Consider the following 22,820-nt stretch of genomic DNA (forward strand, 5'->3'; position numbering starts at 1 on the left):
AAACACAATATTATTCACTTCACAGGCACAGCACACAAACAATGCTTTATATCCTGACTAGTTCTTTGATTTTACTTTTTGTAAATATAATTAGTGACATGACATTACACACAAACAAACAATTCACCTCTATTAACCATGAATGCTAAAGCAGCTAATTAACTGTAGGTAGTAGCTACAGTATAGGTAAGCTAACGCACCTGGTCTCTTGGGGAATGGACTTTCTTTTTTTCCAAGGACGATAATTTAACTTCTCCTCCTGCTGTCACCGTCATGTCTCTGGGCAGTTTCCACTCCCTGACAACACTGACAACTCTCCTCATCTTCCATGAGGTGGAAGTTGGTACGTTTTAACTTGTTTATTTCACTGTTTTACTAACAAACATGAAGGAGTTTGAGTCAGACAAACAAACACTAGTCAGTTTAGAGCAGGTGTGTGTGTGGGGGGGGGGGGGGGGGGGGCGGGCTGGAAAACCAAAGCCCTTTAAAGAGCCCGCGTGAAGCCTGCTTAGGGAGTGTCTGCCAATAACCTGCATCACAGAATAGAGTGAGCGTCTGCCTTATTACGTTTTTAACTCAAATCTATGCTTCTGGGCCGGGGGTCCCTGGAACAACATATTTTCAGATGGGGGTCGGTGGCCAATTACATATAGGCCTACTTTTTGGGGTTCCTTGACATGAAAATGTTTGAGAACCACTGACATAGAAACATATAGGGTAGACATTTTGTAGAATCGTTCTCACGTCTAAATGGGTTAAACAAGCATTGTTGAAAAACAAACATTAAAGCTGTATATATAGGAGGGGCTACCGCCCCTCAAAAATATTAACTAAACATACATTCGCGCATACAATACAACATTATACACACATAGTTTGGTGCTTGCTTGACAGTCTGTAGATGGGTGAATAACTTACAAATAAAATAATGTTATTTCTTTTCTATGTGTAATCTCTGCATCATTGTAAATGAGGGTCTGCCTCAATGATCTCTCTGAGAATTTAAAATAAAACGTTGAACGAAAAATCCCATGTATGGAGTAGATCTACTCTGATGTCACAGTCTGGCCTGGACTCCAAATTTGAGCATGGCTAACACGGAACTCCATTTGGGTATAAAATCGACATCCCCAATGTATATGTTGGCAATTATATTAAAGGGATATTTCAAAGGTAAATAAGTTGTGCTTTTGTCTTACATTACATGTCTTACATGTGTAGGCCTAACTGTGATTAGGTCCCTTCATGACTTAACAATGGGATGTTATACAGTATAGTGTAGTAGAGTAGTAGCCTATAGCATAGGGTGAAAACTTTTAATAAACACTAAACCACTGTTATACAGTAGGCCTATATAGGCTACGCCACTATGCACTATCTTCTTGATTGAGCTTGTATGCTGTTTTTGATTGATTAATTGATTGGTTGAATTCTTTACAGTTAATAAAATAATAAAATAAACATAAGTACAGTTCAATACAACGTGTTTCCATTGGGGTCCTTCATATTCAATTTAATTGAATTAATCGAAAAGATTTATGTATATAAATATAGGCTACTTATACATTGGTACACAAAATAACAGAATAATGTAATGTTTTACACAATATGTTAATATTATGTAACACATGAACAGTATTACAATTTGATAAATATTGACAATATTGACAACTCAACAAAAAGGTACACTACTGCCCTCCACGGGCCGGCTTCGGTTGCCCCGGACCCTCATGAGACCCCGCGTCGTATAGGGTACGTTTTTGCCCTTTTTAGTTTTAAGAGAAATGTTGTTAGTCATGTTTATTTTAAAGCATTTTGATTTGTATTCGAAGAATATTCAATTTGGAACATTCTTTTAACACCAACACGAATGTTTTACAGACATTGTCAATGTAAAAAAAACGTTTTACAATCCAAAATATTGAATAACTTTATAATAAAGAATAATTTAAATAATACATAACCCACCTGTTTTTAATCGCCTTCCATTTTCCCAGTGGTGCTACTGTAAAGCTGTCACTTTTACGACAATGACGATGAATGTGCTCTACCTTAAAAAATAAACAAAAAGGTTTACTTTTTTATATAAATAAACTCAACTAGAGAATAAAAACATGACTCTTCTGTTATTATTATTTTACTTTTGTTGGTGGGTTAACCCGGTTAATACTCACTTCATTTGTTTACGTTTGTATCACTTTGGCCAGTTTGGGGGGTACAATGTGCGATTCTAAATTAAGCGAAAAGTGCCTGATATTCAAGGCTAAAAAAGCATCTCCCCCTCCCCCCGGCGGCCAGTGAAGAAGAACAAGAACAAGATCCCATTACAAGATGGCGCCCTGTGGACGGTAGCGAAGAGGCCGTCCTAGTTGTTTGTGTTCTCTGTCAAATTCTCTTCTCAGATAGGAGACTCTTCCCAGTGGGGAGCGTCGAAACGTTTTGAACGTGGTGGCACTGTCGAATAGCTGTTGGGAGTCTCCTCGTTGGCACTGTGAAATAAGCGAGAACCGTGTGTTGTGAGGAACATGCGGGTAGAAACAAAGTTAGCAGGTCGAGGATAGAAGAACACAACTGATAGCCTGTTAGCAGCTAGGTTGGCTAGCTAGCATTGCTAGCTCCTGACTCGGTTGTCGCGCTAACCATGTCGGACACTCGGCGGAGAGTAAAAGTCTACACGCTGAATGAAGACCGACAGTGGGACGACCGAGGCACCGGGCACGTCTCGTCCACGTTCGTTGAGCGGCTAAAGGGAATATCGTTATTAGTTCGGGCCGAATCGGACGGTGAGTTTACATAGTTAGCATAGTTAGCCTAGCCGTGTTGAGGCTAATTGTGACTTCGCCGTAGCTGCGATCCTCGCACGCGACGCTGTAGAAATGACACTTTTTCTCACTTGAGAATAACGTGATGGTGTTGATTGTACGAACTACGAACAACACTTGTCGCAATGCTTGTTCATTACGGCTAAGTATACATTTACGTTGTTGAACTTGAGAGCCACTGTTAGCCTGTTTATCTCTGGCTAGTGTAATGGTAAATGTTTAATTGAATCGTCATTTGTATAGTATACGTTTATTGTATACGCTGTTTATTAGTTAGTAGCATCAAGAGTTGATACTTTTCGTTACTCTGCAACTGAATACTATTAGTTTACCAATGGATCGACATCATCCAGTTGGATGTCTAGCAGTTATAGAGGTGGTGGGGTGGGGGGGGGGGGGGGGGGCAGTCCCTGAGTCTAACGTTAGATAATAATTTTACTGCATAGAGACCCGTTATGTGATCCTTGATATAGATAACCAAAAGTTGTGAAACTAATGTCAACTTCTAGCTTGTGTTGGTTTAAATGTAACGCCACGCTTTACCACATTGTTTACATTAAAGCGTAGTTAGTTTCGACTGCAGTTGGCTATATATAATGCTGCTAACTGAGGACGTGATTACTACACGTTTGTCTCTACCGAAAACTAAACTCACTGTGTTTTAGGTTCACTGCTGTTGGAGTCAAAGATCAGTCCAAATACCGCATATCAGAAACAACAAGTAAGTGTAGTTATGCTGCTTGTTGTGAAGGGGTTGGGAAAACATGCTGCAGCAGATTACTTATTTTTCATCGTCTGGGGAAGTTTAAATCCACAATGCTAACGTTAGTACATTGTGATGCGATACTGGATACTTGGCGTTTGGAAAATTACAGTCCCTTACAAAAATGTCCACAGTAGAAATTAGTTTTTTGGCCAAATTGCCCCTCTGACACATGTCAAGCAATGTCCATACTCTGCTAATGGCTGTAATAGTATACCTGAAATATAGACACACCCTGTGTCAGAACATTCTTGAGGTAACCTCAATTTTTCCCCAACTGGCCTTATGAGTAGAAGGGGAGCTGTGACTTTTCCTTGGTCCAAACAAATCAATTTTACCCAGGTTACTTACAATGCCATCAATTACCATGGTGTATTCAAGCACAAGTAAGCTTTTGTGAGTGAGCGTGTGGGAGTTGAGGATCACCCGTTTGTGAACTGTTTGCTCTTTTCTCCATCACCTAGGACACACTGATTGTTTGGTCAGAAGCAGAAAATTATGACCTGGCTCTAAGTTTCCAGGAAAAGGCTGGCTGCGATGAGATCTGGGAGAAGATATGCCAGGTAAACATAACCCAGTTGTATTTGGATGTAATTTCTCAACATGGCAAAGGGAATCGGGGAACAGTTGCTTTGTACACTGATACTTGAATTGGTTTCAGTACACAGAAACAGTGAGATCTTATCCAGATCATTACAGCAATTCACCTTTATGGGATCACTTTAATCGCTGGCCCGGCACCTAGGCTGAGCGCGCCGCCGGTTCCCGATCCTAACGGCCTCTCTCTCTCTCTCTCTCTCTCTCTCTCTCTCTCTCTCTCTCTCTCTCTCTCGCTCTCTCTCTCTTTTGTCGGCCTACTGTCCTATCAATAAAGGTATCTTTTTAAGAGTTTAAAGTTTTAGAATGTGTTGCAAGAGAGTAGAATAAGATGGAGTGTCGGGGGCACCGAAGAAAACATCATTCTTATGACCATAAGATGTAAATTGGGTTATTAAATAGTTCCATTAAGATAATTACTTTATGTCGATTTTAATTATACCATTATTCCCCTAAATTGCCGTGTAGTGTGTGTGTGCATGTAAATGCTCTCATCATTTTGTCTGTGCTCCCGGGTCATCCCGCCGTCCAGGTGCAGGGGAAGGACCCAGCACTGGAGATCACCCAGGACCCCATCGACGAGTCGGAGGAGGAGCGCTTCGAGGAACTGCCCGAGACGAGCCACCTCGTGGAGCTCCCGGCCTGCGAGCCGAGCCGCCTGGAGGAGATCGCCGACCTGGTCACCTCTGTCCTCTCGTCGCCCATCCGCCGGGAGAAGCTGGCCCTGGCCCTGATGAGCGACGGCTACATCAAGAAGCTGCTGGCCCTCTTCCAGGTGTGCGAGGACCTGGACAACCGCGAGGGCCTGCACCACCTGTACGAGATCGTGCGCGGCGTCCTGTTTCTCAACAAGGCGGCGCTGTTCGAGGTGATGTTCTCCGACGACTGCATCATGGACGTGGTGGGCTGCCTGGAGTACGACCCGGCGCTGGTGCAGCCCAAGCGCCACCGCGAGTTCCTCACGAAGACGGCCAAGTTCAAGGAGGTGATCCCCATCACGGACTCAGAGTTGCGCCAGAAGATCCACCAGACATACCGTGTGCAGTACATCCAGGACATCATCCTGCCCACGCCCTCTGTCTTTGAGGAGAACTTCCTGTCCACGCTCACCTCTTTCATCTTCTTCAACAAGGTGGAGATCGTCAGTATGTTGCAGGTAAGACCACTGTACACCCACGTTCAACGTGGAAGTATCGTTTGACCTAGACTGGTAGGTGCTTCTTTTCACTAAGTTGTGCATTCACCTCAGACTTGTACTTGTCATTAACGTTGGTTTATTTTATTGACAACAGTGGACCTCCATGTTTTCAAATGGCATTACTTAGTGAATATCTTATATTATATATATATATTTTTGGACCAATCTCATGGAAAGTAAATGCTTATGCTTTCTTCACACATGTGTTCATGAAGGTGTCTACTGTCACCTCTGAATTTGTTCCTGGGAAACTTTGTGACAGCGGCTGAAAGTTGCGGTACAATTAACAAACTATATGCAGGGCATATTTTATTAAGTAGCATGTGACGGGTCAATGATTCTGAATCTTTCTGATTCTGAAAATTTGTTTTGCACAAAAAACAAAAGCCACTTTTCCAAATGCGATGACCTCATCACATTTGTGATGACGGCTATGGCTAATTCAGAGGTGATACTGGGTGATTAGTCCAAAAATGTGGCTAACTTTCCCTAACTCACTTCCTCATTTTCAGTTTCTTTGCATTTAAAAATGTTATATGAAATTCAATGTTTGGTCTCATTATGTGGGTCCTACGCAAATAATATTATGGTTATATTCCTGTGTGCTGAAAATGTATTTGGTAAAAGAGAAAAAATCAATCCCAAATGTAAATCAAAATAAAACTATACATAGCATAGTAAAGTAAAAAGCACAAACATAATTATTTTATCAAAACAACTACAAGCTCAATTTCTGTACCAGTTTGATATATATTCTGAATAATGCCTGCCTGCATTTTCAGTTTGGTATAATGACAAAATGAGTTGTCACAGTGTTATCAATCACTTCTCATTGGTCTCCTTGAAGTGATGCGATGATTGACAGCTCTCGTCTGTTCAGAATGTTAAACAAATGAGAATGTCTATCTAATAGCGTACTTTTGGAATAATGTGTGTCAGATTCGGGATGCATCATTCAGTTCTTGAATCTAGGTCAATAAAATCTGCCAACCTGTTTTTTTTTTTGGTTTGTTTTTCTGTTACTATCACGGTAATGTTAGCAGTGTAATATACCCTTTTTTTTCTGTACCATCATTCATTATCTTTTTTTATTATTGTGAACCTTGACAATTGAGACCTATTGTTGCAATCTGGCTGGCAATGTATATATATTGTAGTAGTTTATTTTTTTGTTACTCTGCCACCCCCAAATCAAATCCAGTTGTTTGCTGTGGGCTTTTGTTTTTTGTCAAGTTAGAAAAGCATTGTTAAATTATGTACAACTTATCAATGGATTCAGCTGTTCGCGAGTTGTCAATCATGGATTTCTCCCAAGTAATGACTACCATTCTGTTTATTTTGTGAGGTTAGCCCAACATTGCCTTAATAAATCTAATATCAGTAGTTTCTGATAAAATACCTTTTTGTAAGAGGAATGTATTGTTCTGTGGCATTTCTCATTCAGCTCATCTCATTACAGGAAGTTCAGAACCCATCACAAGCCATCAGATTCCCGGCTTCAGTTGAAATGACTTCTTCCCAGGACAAAGTTGTGTGTTTAGCTGTGATAACATGTTTTCCTTGTGCACCAGGAGGATGAAACAAAGTTGTGTGTTTAGCTGTGATAACATGTTTTCCTTGTGCACCAGGAGGATGAAACAAAGTTGTGTGTTTAGCTGTGATAACATGTTTTCCTTGTGCACCAGGAGGATGAAACAACGTTGTGTGTTTAGCTGTGATAACATGTTTTCCTTGTGCACCAGGAGGATGAAACAACGTTGTGTGTTTAGCTGTGATAACATGTTTTCCTTATGCACCAGGAGGATGAAAAGTTCCTAACGGAGGTCTTTGCGCAGCTGACGGATGAAGCCACAGAGGACAGTAAAAGGAGAGAGCTTGTAAGTCACAACATGTTCAACATAATTTAATCATAATGAATGTGTAATCGTCATGCACAGAACCTGTGGCATATATTGTTGTTTCCCTTGTTGAATGCCTGTTCCCTCACTGATTGTCTTGGGTGAGACGTGTTTGCTAACTTGACAAATCAAATGGTTCCTGGCAGTCATCCTGACTGTTCTTAACCCATTTTTTGCGGGAACCCATTTTGGTGTTTGCATTACATTATGCTTTAGCTATTGAAAAAATGGCAGATCTACAAGCTCATAGCGCGCCACCGAGTGGCGCGCTATGAGCTTGTAGGTTTGATATTTTTCCTAAAGTCGCCGCTTCGGTGCTACTGAAACTTTCTGACGAGCACTACAGCGCCGAAACAGCGGTAAAATAGGAGTGTGAATCGGCCCTTACACCTCCTCTACACTGCCTGCGTTGCGAGCCACAGTGAACGATGAAATGGATGGAATACATGTTTTTCAATGAGACTGTCCTGACGTACCACGAGTGTGCAGCGACGTCGTCCACCCCTTCTAGAAGAGTCTATTTTAGCGAGGCTTCGCGGCTCCAAACACTTTTATTGGTTCCACACGCTACAATTTATTGGTTATTTGATTGGTTCAGGCTATGTCGCAACGCAATAACCGAGGCTCCATATCGGGGCAGATTTTCGCATGACATCGCTGTCGGAAAGCTCGCTCCTTGCCTATGTAGACGAGGTGTTACGGTAAAATTAGGATACGTTGCTTTGTGAAAGTGCCATGGATTGCCTCTGTTGGGGGAAAAAAAACCAAACATTACTGTCATTCTTGAACACAACCACTGTCTTAATCTGACCTCGCCCGAACTTCCTCCTAAACACCGCAATGAAGTTGGAAGGGTGATTTATATTTGACAATACAAATGCAGCCATCCGCAATGTAGGGATGGGATGACAATCGTTATAGTTGTGTTAAAAACGCAATAATCGTATCGCAGAGATTGACATTGATCATGAAATTGATACATTTGTCCTCTGTCGTACACTTCTAGGATGAATTGGCTTTTGTTGAGCTGCAAATTCAGCACCACTTAAACCCTCTATACTAGCTAAAACTGACCTGTATTTGGTACACTCTTATTTCACTACACACATTGATTCGCAAAAAATAGCACATCTACAATCTGTGAGCTTGTAGATTGGTTTATTTTTGGTGAACATTCCCCACAAAAGGGGGATGCTGGTGCTAATAACCCAATGTTATACGTACAGTATTCTTTGAAACAAAGACTTATTCTTGAAACCTTTGAGTCGAACAGAATTTAGTTTCTCCGATTTGGAATAAAACGTGATCTTATCAAATGTTGTTTTTATAGATCATCTTGAACCGTTGAACTCCATGCTAGTCTAATCTACTACCAAGCCTATTCAAATTGGTTTTTTTGTTTTTTTTTCTTGTTCTGTCCAGGTGAACTTTTTCAAAGAATTCTGTGCATTTTCACAAACATTGCAACCACAAAACAGGGACGCTTTCTTCAAAACTCTGGCGAACCTCGGCATTCTACCTGCTCTGGAAATAGTCATGGTATGTTGCCAGCTCCAATTCAGTCGCAAAATATAATCCTTTTTTTAACTTGTCCCTAAATGTAATTTAAAGTCCAGGTTATACTGATTCCTTCCTTCCGACGCCATGCATTCTATGTCCCATCTCTTCTTTTTGGGGAGCAGGGTATGGATGACTTGCAGGTGAGGGCGGCAGCTACAGACATATTCTCCTACCTAGTGGAGTTCAGCCCTTCCATGGTCCGAGAGTTTGTCATGCAGGAACCACAGCAGACGGATGATGTAAGCGGACCTTTGGTGGCATGGTTGAGTCCCCTCCCTCTAAGAAAAGTTGACTCTAAATATCGGAGTCTTTGTATACTTGTTTGTCAAGTCGATAAAGTAATTTCAATAGTATTAATCTTTGCACAGCCATGTCCAAATGTGAATGTTGATCTGACGAAGAGCTATGGCCGTGCTGAATTTTCTAAAACATTTAAAAAAATCTGTCCTATTTTATGACTTCACGAAAAAAGAACTTGTGCACAGGGTGGGGATGTATCCTATCAGTTAATTAACGCTTTGTTTATTTATTTAACATGTATTTAATTATACTGTATGTATAGGATGTTCACCACTATTTGATACTAATTTGTGTGTGTGTGTGTGTGTGTGTGTGTGTGTGTGTGTGCACACAGGACGTCCTACTGATCAACGTGGTAATCAAACAGATGATCTGTGACTCCGACCCAGAGCTAGGAGGAGCTGTCCAGCTCATGGGCCTGCTGAGGACACTCATTGACCCTGAGAACATGCTGGCTCCCACCAATGTCAGTCCCAGAAGTAGCATCATTATCCCATTCTGACCTGAGATCAGATTCATACGAGGTTTCCACTAGGACACACAACTGGTCTGATGAACCCATTCTGACCTGAGATCAGATTCTAAAAATGTCAGTCGTTCCTTAGATTTTTCAAAAATAGCAGACCTACAAGCTCGTAGCGCGCCACTCGGTGGCGCGCTATGAGCTTGTAGATCTGCTATTTTTCAATAGGTAAAGCATAACATGATGCTAACACCAAAATGGGTGCCCGGTCAGAATGGGTTATGTATCCTCACGTTGCTTTCCCACTAATCATCTAATCAACTTGTATCTCAGTGAAATGCATGAATCAAATGATGCAAATCTCATAATAACATAACAAATGAGACTTTATCGAGGAACGCCGTTGCCAAAGGCAGCACACAGCAGTTAACACCCCGAGCGGCATAAACCCGAGTTCTCTGTCCAAGCAAATGGTAACGCCCCAGCACTCAGGACGGAGGTTAACCCATTTAGGCCTGACGTCGAAATTAAAAAAAAACGTCTTCTTAAAATGTATTTTTTTTTCTGGGAAAAACCTCATGTTTACACATCAGTGGTTCTCAATATTTCATTTCAAGCGCCCCAAATTTTTTTTATGAATTTGGCCGCCGATCCCCGTCTGAAAATATGTTGTTCCAGGGACCTCCCAGAAGCGTTAAAAAACTGAAACTCTGAAAGAATATATATTCAAAGATTTGAGGCACATTTTCACGATTTAGCAGTCCTACAAGCTCATGAGCTTGTAGCTATTTTTCAATAGCTAAAGTAGAACATCATGTTTAAAACACAAAATGGGTTAATAAAAGGACGGAGATTTATTGATATCGAAACCGATCTGTTGAGCAACATTCGATGTCATTTTAGCGCATCAGATCGCAAATCTTAAAACATTAATAACTCAGTCATTCCGTCCAATTCTAATCAAAGGTCATGTTTTAGGCGCCGGTCCCGTCACTAGTCGTGTTGAGAATGAATCATACCTCCCGTTGTTGTCGATTGCCTTGGGGGGGGTGTTTTGGCTAAGTCCTAGCTACTTCAGCGACATCCTGGTGCGCCTGGTGCGTTGCTAAATGTGCGCCGTTGCTGCAAATCGCTGGGCGCTGTGATTTAACCCATTCTGACCTGAGATCAGATTCATACGAGGTTTCCACTGGACACACACTGGTCTGATTAATCCATTCTGACCTGAGATCAGATTCTAAAAATGTCAGTCGTTCTTCGATTAAAAAAAATTAGCAGACCTACAAGCTCGTAGCGCGCTATGACCTTGTAGATCTGCTATTTATCAATAGCTAAAGCATAACATGATGCTAACACCAAAATGGGTTCCCGGTCAGAATGGGTTAATGGTCCCAAATACCCCCCGGGCGTTATGTGGTGTTACGTGAATGTTTTGGCCCCTTCACCAATGGCAAAGTTAATTATTTTTATGTTAATGTTTTTCTTTCCAGAAAACTGAGAAGACAGAATTTCTGAGTTTCTTCTACAAGTACTGCATGCATGTCCTGACTGCCCCACTGCTGGCCAACACTGCCCATGACAAGAACTCAAAAGGTGGGGAAGGTATGTGTGGGAGACGGCCAAACGACATGGTTGAGTAGCATATCGCAATGTCCAATATGATCGATATATTTTAATGCCCGCATGGTGCTCCATAGAGGCGGTCATCGCCAGGTACCTGGCGATGCGATTACACATCGTTTCCGAGGGTCACGATGCGATTAATCCCGATTAATTGGGCTACGTTACGATTCGATTAATCCCGATTGATCCCGATTAATCACTCACTGTTAATCACTCAGTCTCAGTGTGACTAATAAACAAAGTGCTTTCTAATGATTATGAATATATATATATTCTTTCACAGTGCACGTTTTTAACTCAAATCTTTGCTTCTGGGGGGGTTCATAGAAGAACATATTTTCAGATGGGTGTCCGTGGCCAAATACAGAACAGCAATAAGCAGCTTTCTTTAAAATGAGTTTGTACAAGCATACAATAAATATATATTAATAATGACATAAGATGTTATGTCATAGAAATACATGGGCAGGATTTCGGTTGAGGTCAGCAGCACTCTGTCAAATTGCCTTTATTCTTTGTTAGGACAAAAAAGGTGCTTTTCTTTGTTTCCTTATTCAGGGAATTAATTTTCAGTTACTGAAGTGTCATTAAGGAAGCTTTGGGGTAGCAGGGCTCGAAATAGCGACCATTTTGGTCGCAAATGCGCCTGAATTTTAACCTTTGCGACCTAAAAATATATTTGGGAGCACCAGTGCTACTACAAATAATTACTGTGGTGCGCCTGGCTACAACGATCAATTCTCGAAAAACGGGCGCTCTGAGCCGCAGCCGCTCTATCCAACTCCACTGCAGACTCCTGTCTGCTAGCTGCACTAGCACTTGATGCTAACAAACCAACGTGTGTAGTTAACTACTCTTTGACACAACGGTACGGGACAACGTTGAGCGCTGCATCGCTCACATTCCAGAGCGCCTCGGCTCGCAACTTCACTATGTGTCAGAAAGTACATTATTTCAAGGCAGCGATTCAGAAAAGACCGGAGCGGTACGCTACGGACTCTGTGATTGTAATTTGTAAAAGAGGAGGAGGCGGACCGGCGTGTGTGTGTGTGTGTGCGTGTGTGTGCGCTCGCGCGCTTGCAAGAGAGAGAGAGAGGGAATGAGAGAGAGGTAGGGAATGAGAGAGAGGGAGGGAGAGAGAATAGCAGACTTGTAAGTGTTTCTACCTGGTTTCTACATGGCAGCAGTATTGCTACTTTTACTTAAGTATAACATTAGAGTAATTTTCCAGCACTGAAGTGGTAGGCATAGTGAGTAGGCATAGCTATAAATACCATGTTTTACATAGAAATTATTTTATATTAGAAATTCTAATTATATGATCTAAATAGGCTATGAAGGTGAAAAACACAAAACAAAGAAAAAGAAAACGGGTGATGTGACTGGCCGGAATCAGTGTAGACTAGATCGAGGGTCCTCAACTGGAGATGTTTGATGCCTCGGCCTCTTTGAAGAGATGGATGGATGAGGGACAGAAAGTCTGGACACTACATTTTAAATTCTGGCATGTATTTTTATACTTTAGTCATTTTATGTTATTTGTAAACCACACGTTATATTATTGTTTTTATGAATGTAAAAAATCGATTACATATTAGTGCTCCTTAGATTTTGGTGGGTGCTCCTAATTTTTTTCTGGTGCTCCTTCATTTTGAAATTGGGAGCACCAGTGCTACCAAGTAAAAAAGTTAATTTCGAGCCCTGGGTAGTTATTGAGACTATTATGTTGCACCTTTCTGTTTGTTTGCACACATTAAGGAGCATTTGGTTTAAAGTATTTTACAAGTGTATGGCAACATTTTGGATTCTATGATGTTGAGGGGACACAGGAACTCGATACAACTCACAACGTGTACAAGACCATATTGCCCTGCACTGACATCCAGAGATGCAGTCAAGACAACCATCCCGATCCCGAACACACGGACAGCTGCCCATGCACTCAGAAAAGGCGACTAGAATTACGAAGTCCATCGGCACTTTTATTGCAAAGGATTTACGTTCACATTCGGTCGTGGGGAGCGACGGATTCCGGGCCATGTTAGCACTTTGGAGCCACACTACATCGTCCCATCTCGGCCACATTTCACAGGCGGTCGATGGTGTGAGTTTTATCGAGTTCTCGTGTCCCCTCAACCTCATACAATCCAAAATGTTCCCTTTCTGTCATCTTTTTTTCTCTTCCCCTCCGCGTTGGTAACTCGTTCTGTTTTGGTTGTTGAAAGCTAAAGCGTGTGCGAGCGCTGTGTGCTCTAAACGGTCCGGTACGACGACGCAGCGCAGTCGCAGATTAGTTCCGCCCTTTTGCTCCGGTAAAAAAAATACATTATATAATCGATGTTTGACATTTGTGCATCGATGAATTATCGCCCATGATGGCATCGCGATTAATTGACTAATCGATTTTTTTCCCCACCACTACTGCTCCAGGCACCGTGGCTGGTATGTCGCGGGTTCGAGTCCCAATCCCCGACATACTTTGCTGTGTCTTCCCCATCATCTCTCCCCCTGTTTCCTGTCAAGCTACTGTATCAATAAAGGCATAATAAAGCCCCAAAAATATATTAAATACATGACGACGCATGTCGGACCGACGCATGTCATGAGCGACGGGTGATTTCCGCATGTCGGAAACCTTGGATCTGCGTGTGCGCACCCCTCGAATTCAATTGTAATAGTCTTTCTGCAGTCTGCACAGCAAAATTGTAAGGGACAATAATTAATTCACACGTGTGATTTCGGTAAATAAAACATGTTTTATATGGAAAGTAAATTTAATTGAACACATGGAAGAACTATTTTTGAATTGTATAATTACGGATGGAAAGGTGACAATGTAGAAACATGGAATATCATAGTTTATGACTTAAAATATGCGCCGAGAGTTTTAAATCCTAATTGCCCAGTTTGTATCGGGGTGAGAGAGAGCTTCACCCGGACCTTGTCACCGAGTCCTGTGTATGTCTTTGTGTTTCAGAAGTGCAGGAGGGGTCAACCAAGATGCCAACAAACCCCGTGTGTCCCGGTAGGTGTCCTAACTCGATATCCACAGCCAGTCACCAATGATGAATGCAATGTTATGACTAAGGGATGGTTATCGATTAACCCCCTTTTTGTTTTTTAACCGGCCCATGTGGGTCCCTCGGCCATGCGCCCATGCAGACAAGCATTTACATTCACAAATAAACACCCAAAACTTTATACGAAAAAAAAGGCCTTTTCTGCCTTTTATTGATAGGTTGAAAGTCAGCCGTCGAGATCGGGAGTTGATCCCGCAGCACACCGTCAGGCTGGCTCAAGCATTGAGCCGATTTTATTTACCGATTTTATTAACCGTTAACTTAATAGTTTATCGTTAAGAAATCAATTAAACTTAACATCCCTACTTATGATGCTTGTTTATAGCAGACGTGATACCTTAACATTTGTTTAGAAAATGTTTATACTGCAAAAAAAAAAAAAACGGGTATTTGTTTTTGAATCGTATGCTCTTGTGTCTGCATTTAGACAACTTCCAGACTGCTCAATTACTAGCTCTCATCCTGGAGCTGCTGACCTTCTGCGTGGAGCACCACACGTACCACATCAAGACCTACATCATGAACAAAGACCTGCTCCGCAGGGTGCTGGTCCTCATGAGCTCCAGACACACGTTCCTGGCGCTCTGTGAGTCCATGCACAACACAACCGTACTCTGTAACCAGTTAACCCATTCTGACCTGAGATCAGATTCACACGAGGTTTACACTGGACACACACTGGTCTGATTAACCCATTCCGACCTGAGATCAGATTCTAAAAATGTCAGTCGTTCTTCGATTTTTCAAAAAAATAGCAGATCTACAAACTCGTAGCGCGCCACTCGGTGGCGCGCTACGAGCTTGTAGATCTGCTATTTTTCAATAGCTAAAGCATAACATGACGCTAACACCAAAATGGGTTCCCGTTCAGAATGGGTTAAGATGTATTATTATTTGACATGGCTATTTTTTAGCTAAATCTTTGAAGATAAGTGTGTGTGTGTGTGTTTCCTTCGGAGGGGCATTCATTTGTGTCCTTGACATGAAAAAGCATTAGCACCACTGATCTAGTAGCCTAGTATGCCGGGTATAGAGGGGCGGATTCTAACTTGTGATTGGAAACCGTCTACGCTGGCTCCCCATTGGTTCCCCAACCTTTGTGCCACTGCCCCGCCTCCCTCCCTCCGCCCCCCTACCGTCCCCTGTAGAACCATAGAGCAATAAAAGGATGGAGACGGAACTGGAGCGTTAGCCCCGCCCCCCACCCCACCGCTATTCATTTCAGTGGCGTTTTTGAAGCACCCGGAGGACTGCCGGAAGTATAATTATAACTCAATGGCTCGAGCGAGCGGAAGTTTAGCCTATAGCCTAGCCCCGGACCTCCGGGCTTAACGCACGTAACGTCATGAACGTCCGTCCACCTCCATGAAAAGTGCTGCAATTCCACATTCGGCCAGTAGGTAAACGGCAGCTTCAGTGTTGGGATAGCCTTACTGGGGGGGGGGGCTTGAGTAGAACACAGTGGAAGAACAAAATTGGAACAAAAAGAGTGTTATTCTTTTTATTTTTTTAAATTAAAGATTTATTTTTGGCTTTTTTTATTGATAGTTACATTGAAGACAGACAGACAGGAAAGGGGGGAGAAAGAATGGGAGAGACATGCAGCAAAGGTCCTCATGAGCGCGACTCGACCACACGACGCGCTGTCGAGCAAGAGCCTAGTATACTGTATGTGGCATGCGCCTGGACCACTTGGCCAGCGCGGCGCCCACCTATCCTAACAGTGTTTCCCCCCCCCCCCCGGTGTTCACACTCTTAACCCATTCTGACCTGAGATCAGATTCATACGAGTTTTCCACTGGACACACACTGGTCTGATGAACCCATTCTGACCTGAGATCAGATTTAAAAAAAATGTCAGTCGTTCTTCGATTTTTCAAAAATAGCAGACCTACAAGCTCTATGAGCTTGTAGGTCTGCTATTTTTCAATAGCTAAAGCATAACATGATGCTAACACCAAAATGGGTTCCCGGTCAGAATGGGTTAACCCCAAAAGAGCGCCCGTCCAGGGCTCGACAGTGCGACTAGGTACTCGCATTTGCGACTAAAAATATCACTGTGCGAGTTGTAAAATTCAATTTGTAGCACAGGTGTGACTACAGGATTTGACCATTAAATCGTGATAAAGACAAGTCTCTGTCTACAGCAAGTGCACATTCTATAGTCGTGGTTCTATACCTACATTTATATTTCTGAACGGCGGTGTCGTTCGCCAAAAAGAGAAGAGCTACAAGCTAACAACGTGTCGAGGCTCATTGCGGTGTTCATTTGAAGATCTGTTCCCTTTGCTCCCACCGCCCCTCCCCTCCCTGTGTTGCTGCTCCGTGCTCTTCCCATAGCATTAGCATGATAGCACAGATTCAGAAGGAATTGCTTGGACCCCGACACGTTATTTGCAAAGTTTGTTTGTAATGTTCAAAGTTCAAACGTAACTTACTTTTAACCAAACGCGGGTGAAACAGCGTGCAGCCGTGCACGCACGCGCGCGCACACACACACATGGAGTGGACGGATTGATGTTTATCAAAAACAACCCTTGCTTAGCGTTTGCTTACAAAAGCATGTGCCCAGCATAAATGATAATGCGAATGACCGAACTGGCTAGATTACCGTATTAATATCAGTCAGTCAGTCAAAGCCAAGGAGAATGTTACAATACTAATTCACCATCGAGCAGCCTCTGCACTGTCTGAATGTCACACTAACATGATGGAACAGCAGGATAAAAACGGATAGCCTGTCTATCCATCCATGAGCAACATATTATCTATCTAGCTCTGGTCCATAGCTCTAATGTGTTGCACGTATTAGAGGTATGGAACAGAGCTACTATCGATCTATCTACAAAGTATTAGCATAAAACAAATTGATTATATAGATTATATGAAAACAAACATAACAATGATATCATGATGAATATCACTATTTTGTGATAATTGCTGAAAAGATAGTGATATAATATTTTGACATTATTTTCCACCCCTACCTCATATCACTTAATTAAAAAATAAATAAATGGCGTTTAATTTATGTCATATTTAGCAGAATTTTGACGTAATTTCTCTGTTGATTGTCAATGGCTCATTTTGAGATGTGTGGGGACAAAGGCTGTATATAATACATCATTTTTCATCGTGCTCCTAAAATAATTTGTGTGCTACTAGATTTTTCAACTTAGGCGCACACGTGCTACTTGGAAAAATGCCCTGCACCCGTCTCTCTCTCTCTCTCTCTCAACAAACTCCCCACTTCTGTTGTACTAATAAAGTGTCCACGTCTCGTGTCGACAGGCGCCCTGCGGTTCATGCGGCGGATCATCGGCCTGAAGGACGAGTACTACAACCGCTACATCATCAAAGGGAACCTGTTTGAGCCCGTCATCAACGCGCTGCTGGACAACGGCACGCGATACAACCTCCTCAACTCTGCCGTCATAGAGCTCTTTGAGTTCATCAAAGTGGTTAAGTATACAGACGCCACGCTCAACACTAGTCTTGATGAATGAACGTGGCCGCGTCGGTATCGCTGTCTGTATCGCTGTCGGAGCTCTGCAGAGAAACGTTAAAATGCGATGGTTATTAACCCATTTAGGCATGACGACATTTAAATAAATAAAAAATCTTCTGAATCCTCCAGTTTTCTGAAATAAATATTTTCACGATTTTTCAAAAATAGCAGACCTACAAGCTCGTGGCGCGCCACTCGGTGGCGCCCTACGAGCTTGTAGGTCTGCTATTTTTCAAAAGCTAAATTATAACTTGACACCAAAAGGTGTTCCCGCCCCAAAATGAGTTAAGCTTAAAGGTAGAGTCAGTGATTTCACAAATATCACTTATTTTTTTGTTTTGTTGTGATAATCCTCTCTACTATAGAGTGTGCTGACCATATAAGGAGTTCCTCCCTGTCCCCAGTTAACCCCTGGGGGTCAAAAAACCTTAGGTTTCGTTTTTTCGGTTTTTGACTGAAATCACTGACACCCCCTTTAAAGTTAACACCAAAAGGTGTTCCCGCCCCAAAATGGGTTAAGCTTAATTAAATAATAAGCTAGCTCAGACGGAGATGACGTGATGTTGATTCCGACGGAGGCCTAGTATGTTTACTGCCATGGTGATTGCCTATCTTGTTGCGGACTGCTTTTTCCACTCGTCTTTTCCTTTATTTTTCTTTCTTTTTTTCCCTGACTTCACGGGTCCCACACTGAAGCACGTCTGTACTCCACTTCCACTTAGGTCCCATTCTCACCTAATACTTCGGTAGACTCGAATGCGTATGGGAGGAGAAATGGGATTCTTGCATATTTAATTGGCTACGGTTTGCCTTCACACTGTCATGATCCGCAGCAATTGGAAACGCAGCAGGGGGGACCTTTATCAATGTGTTACATTCATAGACTAGCCTACACAGTGAAATGATAAATCTATGGTGATAAAAATTATACTCATAACGTGCATTATGTGTCGTGCCGTCTGGGACTGCCCCCCCCCCCCCCTCTCTCGCTCTCTCACTATAAGCACGCAGCCACGCACTGTTCTTTTGGGCATGGAGCATAGAGTATTAAAAGGCATGGAGGCACAGCGCTAAGCCGCACTGATATAACACAGACAGCAGCGCAAAATGTTTACAAGTTTATCGAGATGAAAGTTCCTACTCCCCACTAGTCCCCACACAGTGACAGCACTCCATGTTTACGGCACGCACAGACAGACAGAATATTCTGTAGGCTATAATACTATTACACTGCACTGCACTGCAGTGTTTGTGTTTTCTTAAGCAATTGATTAATGTACTCGTCCTCATTTCGATCAGGGCTTCAGTCTCCACTCTCCTCATTTGACCACGTCTATCCACGGTAACGGGACATCTTTGCGCTGCGTAAAATATGCCTTCTCCGTCTCCAACTGTGTTCACTAGCTCCTCACCCGCCACATTGTTCGCTTCATTTCCTTTATTTACTGCGGATTGCATTCACACCTGCACCGAATCGTAATCAAGTGCGATTGGAAGCAAAGCGAAACCCCCGTTTTTGCTCGGAGTAAAATGCGGTTCTTTGCTGCGCATTAGGATTCGAATGAGCCTTCACACCTGCCAAACGAAGCGCACTTTCTGACAATGCGCAGCAGGATGCGTTTTAATCGCAGCAAAGCTCTCTGGTGAGAATGTGACCTTAATCTACATTCGAGTCTAGGAATGTCCCCATCACGTTTTTCTTTTTTGCTCCTGATCCGATTTCCGATCATTCGATTTCGAGACCTACCGATCTTTCCCGATCCGGTCTTTTATATTTTTATATAATACTTATGCCATATCTTCACGATGGCAAATATTCTAATGCATTTCACTGTTGTAGTCCGTCGTGTTGCCTTTCAATTATTGAGCAAAAATAATGATATATTGGTTGGAGGGAATACAGTTCTACAGCTTGTATAACTGAAGTCAAGTTAACGTTCTTGGAGTATCTCTCTCTCTCATCCAGAGAGAGCACTACAGACGCCTATGCCATCATGCATAGCAGCGGGGGGTTGCATTCCCTTTGTTTTCATCATGGGTGCCTTTCTTTCACGTGTGACTAGTCTTTGTTTGATGACCTCTGACTGGGACCAGAAGGAAAACCTCATTGCTTATCCATCTTTCTTTGAGATTTACATTAGACAAATTAAACATCCGACCTTTTCTCTCCGATTTTGAACATCATGTCATCGGAGCCGATTTCCCACGATCCGATCGGGACAACCCCTAGACAGCAGTGTTCATTCACCCCTTTTGGTGTTTTAAGCATCATGTTATGCTTTAGCTATTGAAAAATAGCAGACCTACAAGCTCGTAGCGCGCCACCGAGTGGCGCGCTACGAGCTTGTAGGTCTGCTATTTTTGAAAAATCGTGAAAATGTGCCTCAAATTTGGAATATATTTTTTCAGAACGAACGTTTTTTTAACTCAAATCTTTGCTTATGGAGGGTCCCTGGAACATCATATTGTCATATGGGGGGCGGAGGCCACAAACGGATCATTTTTGCGGTCCTTGACATGAAATATTGAGTGATATACAGTAGGCCTAGAAACATGGGTATTTCAGAAAACTGTTGGGAGACATTTTCTTTTCAGGCCTAAAATGGGTTAAACTGGGTCCGGAGTAGTCTCGCGTGGGGCCCAGAGACTGTTGCCTCTCGCAAATTTCCAAACGCTTCCGTCGTACAGTCTGGAGCGACGGAAGCTCTGATCACGAGTAAAATATAAATGCTTCCGTCGTACAGTCTGGAGCGACGGAAGCTCTGATCACGAGTAAAGCGATAAAGCGGAAAGCGAAGCCTCCTCCCCCACTTCCGTTTCATCTTTACAGTCGCAGCAACCCCCACAGCAAGCTAAAATAAATCAACACACCAGCACGCCAGGGACCAGAATACTTCAAACCCAAACAATTAGTAAAAAAATAGAACCAACAAAACGCGTCTTAGAGATTAAACAACAAATTAAACAGCCATAACCAGCAACTGCATTTACTTAATCACATGTGGAAAAATGTGGTTTACAATATGTCGGAGAGACGGGTAAAACAATTGGTACTAGGCTGGGACGACACAGATACAATATTAACAATGCCAAAAAGACAACCACAAGATTTGTGCAACATTTCATGGCTCACGGCATTGAAGCTCTAAAATGCGCTGGACTTCAACACAATCCTAACTGGACAGTTTTAGGACAAAGACGTTTTAATGAAAAACAGTGAATTAAGAACCTCAACACGGATTTTCCTGTAGGCTTAAACATGCCTAAAATCAGATCTTGAACACTACAAAACTTAAACTCAGGATTAAACTGGAGAGATCTAAAAGTGATTGGATCAGACTTCCTTCGGATACATGGCGAATAGTGCACTGAAGTTTTTTTAATTCCCCCCCCCCATGTTGATACAATGCTAATAATTGCCATCCGTCGTCTCTTTTGCCATTCCAGGAAGACGTAAAGTCTCTGATCGCTCACATCGTGGACAACTTCTACAAAGCGCTGGAGTCCATCGAGTACGTCCAGACCTTCAAGGGCCTGAAGGGACGCTACGAGCAGGAGAAAGACAGGCAGAGTCAAAGACTCAACAGGTCAGTGATTTAATCACATTATGTACCATTATGTGTCAGTCCCCGTGGAGGAGAACTGAACGTTTCCCCTCGACTCTGTGCAACCCTGGATCCTCCATTGACGTTCATTCTTCATTTACTTTAACCCATTATTTTAGACCATGGGAACGATTCTGCAAAATGTCTTCTAAATCCTGACTGTTTTCTTGAAAAGCTGTGTTTCTATGTCGGTCGTTCTCAAACACTTTTCATGGCACTTTTCACGATTCTTAAAAAAATAGCAGACCTACAAGCTCGTAGCGCGCTATGAGCTTGTAGATCTGCTATTTTTCAACGGCTAAAGCATAACATAATGCTTGAAACACCAAAAGTCCTTCCCCGTTTTGTGTCAAATGTCACTGCAGTTAGTGTAGGATATCTTGTAGTATAGATTTGCATGTGTCCAAAACGAAGGTTCTCTGTGAATTATTGGCCATTCACAATTCACAATTAATTTACAAAATACGAATAGACATGAATAAATTATGAACTACAGCACAATGTTTCCTGGTTTTACACAAGATGCCTGTGCAGCTTCATGTCTGGGTGGAGGTGATGTGCTCTTGAGATATAAAGTAACACATTTACCAAAAGGCGCTGGCCTCTGTGAAGATAACAAGACTATTATATGTGTAGCTTGCGCTGGTGTTTTTTGTCAGGCGTGACGATAACGTAAATGACGACGTCAACAACGGCCCTTTTTTCAGGACGAATGTCTTGACGTCGACGGAATAAACGCAAAAGATTCAGGACCAGACTGACGCCGATGAGCTAAAACGGCTCTCTTGGTTGACTAAAATATGACGAAGACGTGCGTGAGTTTTCATCGACGAGACTAGACGAACATTTTAGTGGTTTTTTTGACTAACAAAGTTTCAGAATGCATGGAAATGTTCAGCCAATTGTGCGTGCCGAAATATCAGAAATGCTGCCGCTACGGCTGCATCCTGTGACTGCATGCACGCACGCGCACACACACACCCTCGGTTACTTAGCTTACTCTCTCTCACATGCCGCGCGCACACACCCACCCACACCGTCTCACACGTATCGGATGCAAGCTTTGCATGTCCCGTTCGCATTGCCTACCTGACGTAATGTGCTCTCCACTCGTAGCGTTTACTAGTAATTTCCTCACAAAAGTGACAAATCCTAAAACATTCTCCATGACTGTAGATAGGAACTCTAATTAAATCCTTATGCAGAAATTACATTTCTTTTTTTTCCCCCTGTGTGACACATTCTAAGTCCTGGCCTCTGACCCAGACGTTCGTATTCCTGCCACAACGTTATGCTGCGTTCACACGTGGATGCAAAGCTACACTAGTACACCTAGTCACAGTCAGTGTCGTCGTTAAGCAGCAGTAGGATCCCACTGGCAGCAGCTGTCGGTTCATCCCTTT

General features: G+C 42.6%; 1 protein-coding gene across 2 annotated transcripts in view; it reads left to right on the top strand.

Moving 5' to 3' along the window:
* The first annotated feature begins 2,339 nt into the window (after positions 1 to 2,339).
* Positions 2,340 to 22,820, top strand: part of ppp4r3b (protein phosphatase 4, regulatory subunit 3B) — a 28,085-nt gene continuing 7,604 nt past the window's right edge. The window contains exons 1-13 of one of the 2 annotated variants that reach the window (XM_080781761.1): positions 2,340 to 2,783; positions 3,488 to 3,543; positions 4,050 to 4,148; positions 4,715 to 5,338; positions 7,180 to 7,257; positions 8,701 to 8,817; positions 8,961 to 9,077; positions 9,473 to 9,604; positions 11,092 to 11,203; positions 14,202 to 14,249; positions 14,732 to 14,890; positions 17,596 to 17,765; positions 21,260 to 21,399. In XM_080781761.1, coding sequence (XP_080637887.1) covers positions 2,642 to 2,783; positions 3,488 to 3,543; positions 4,050 to 4,148; positions 4,715 to 5,338; positions 7,180 to 7,257; positions 8,701 to 8,817; positions 8,961 to 9,077; positions 9,473 to 9,604; positions 11,092 to 11,203; positions 14,202 to 14,249; positions 14,732 to 14,890; positions 17,596 to 17,765; positions 21,260 to 21,399 — 1,994 coding nt within the window. In that variant the 5' untranslated portion in view covers positions 2,340 to 2,641. The remainder of the gene's footprint in view (positions 2,784 to 3,487; positions 3,544 to 4,049; positions 4,149 to 4,714; positions 5,339 to 7,179; positions 7,258 to 8,700; positions 8,818 to 8,960; positions 9,078 to 9,472; positions 9,605 to 11,091; positions 11,204 to 14,201; positions 14,250 to 14,731; positions 14,891 to 17,595; positions 17,766 to 21,259; positions 21,400 to 22,820) is intronic. The other variant, XM_080781762.1, reaches the window with a different exon arrangement.

Source organism: Protomyctophum bolini (genome assembly GCF_963924005.1).
Source record: "Protomyctophum bolini genome assembly, chromosome: 14".
NCBI lineage: Eukaryota > Metazoa > Chordata > Actinopteri > Myctophiformes > Myctophidae > Protomyctophum > Protomyctophum bolini.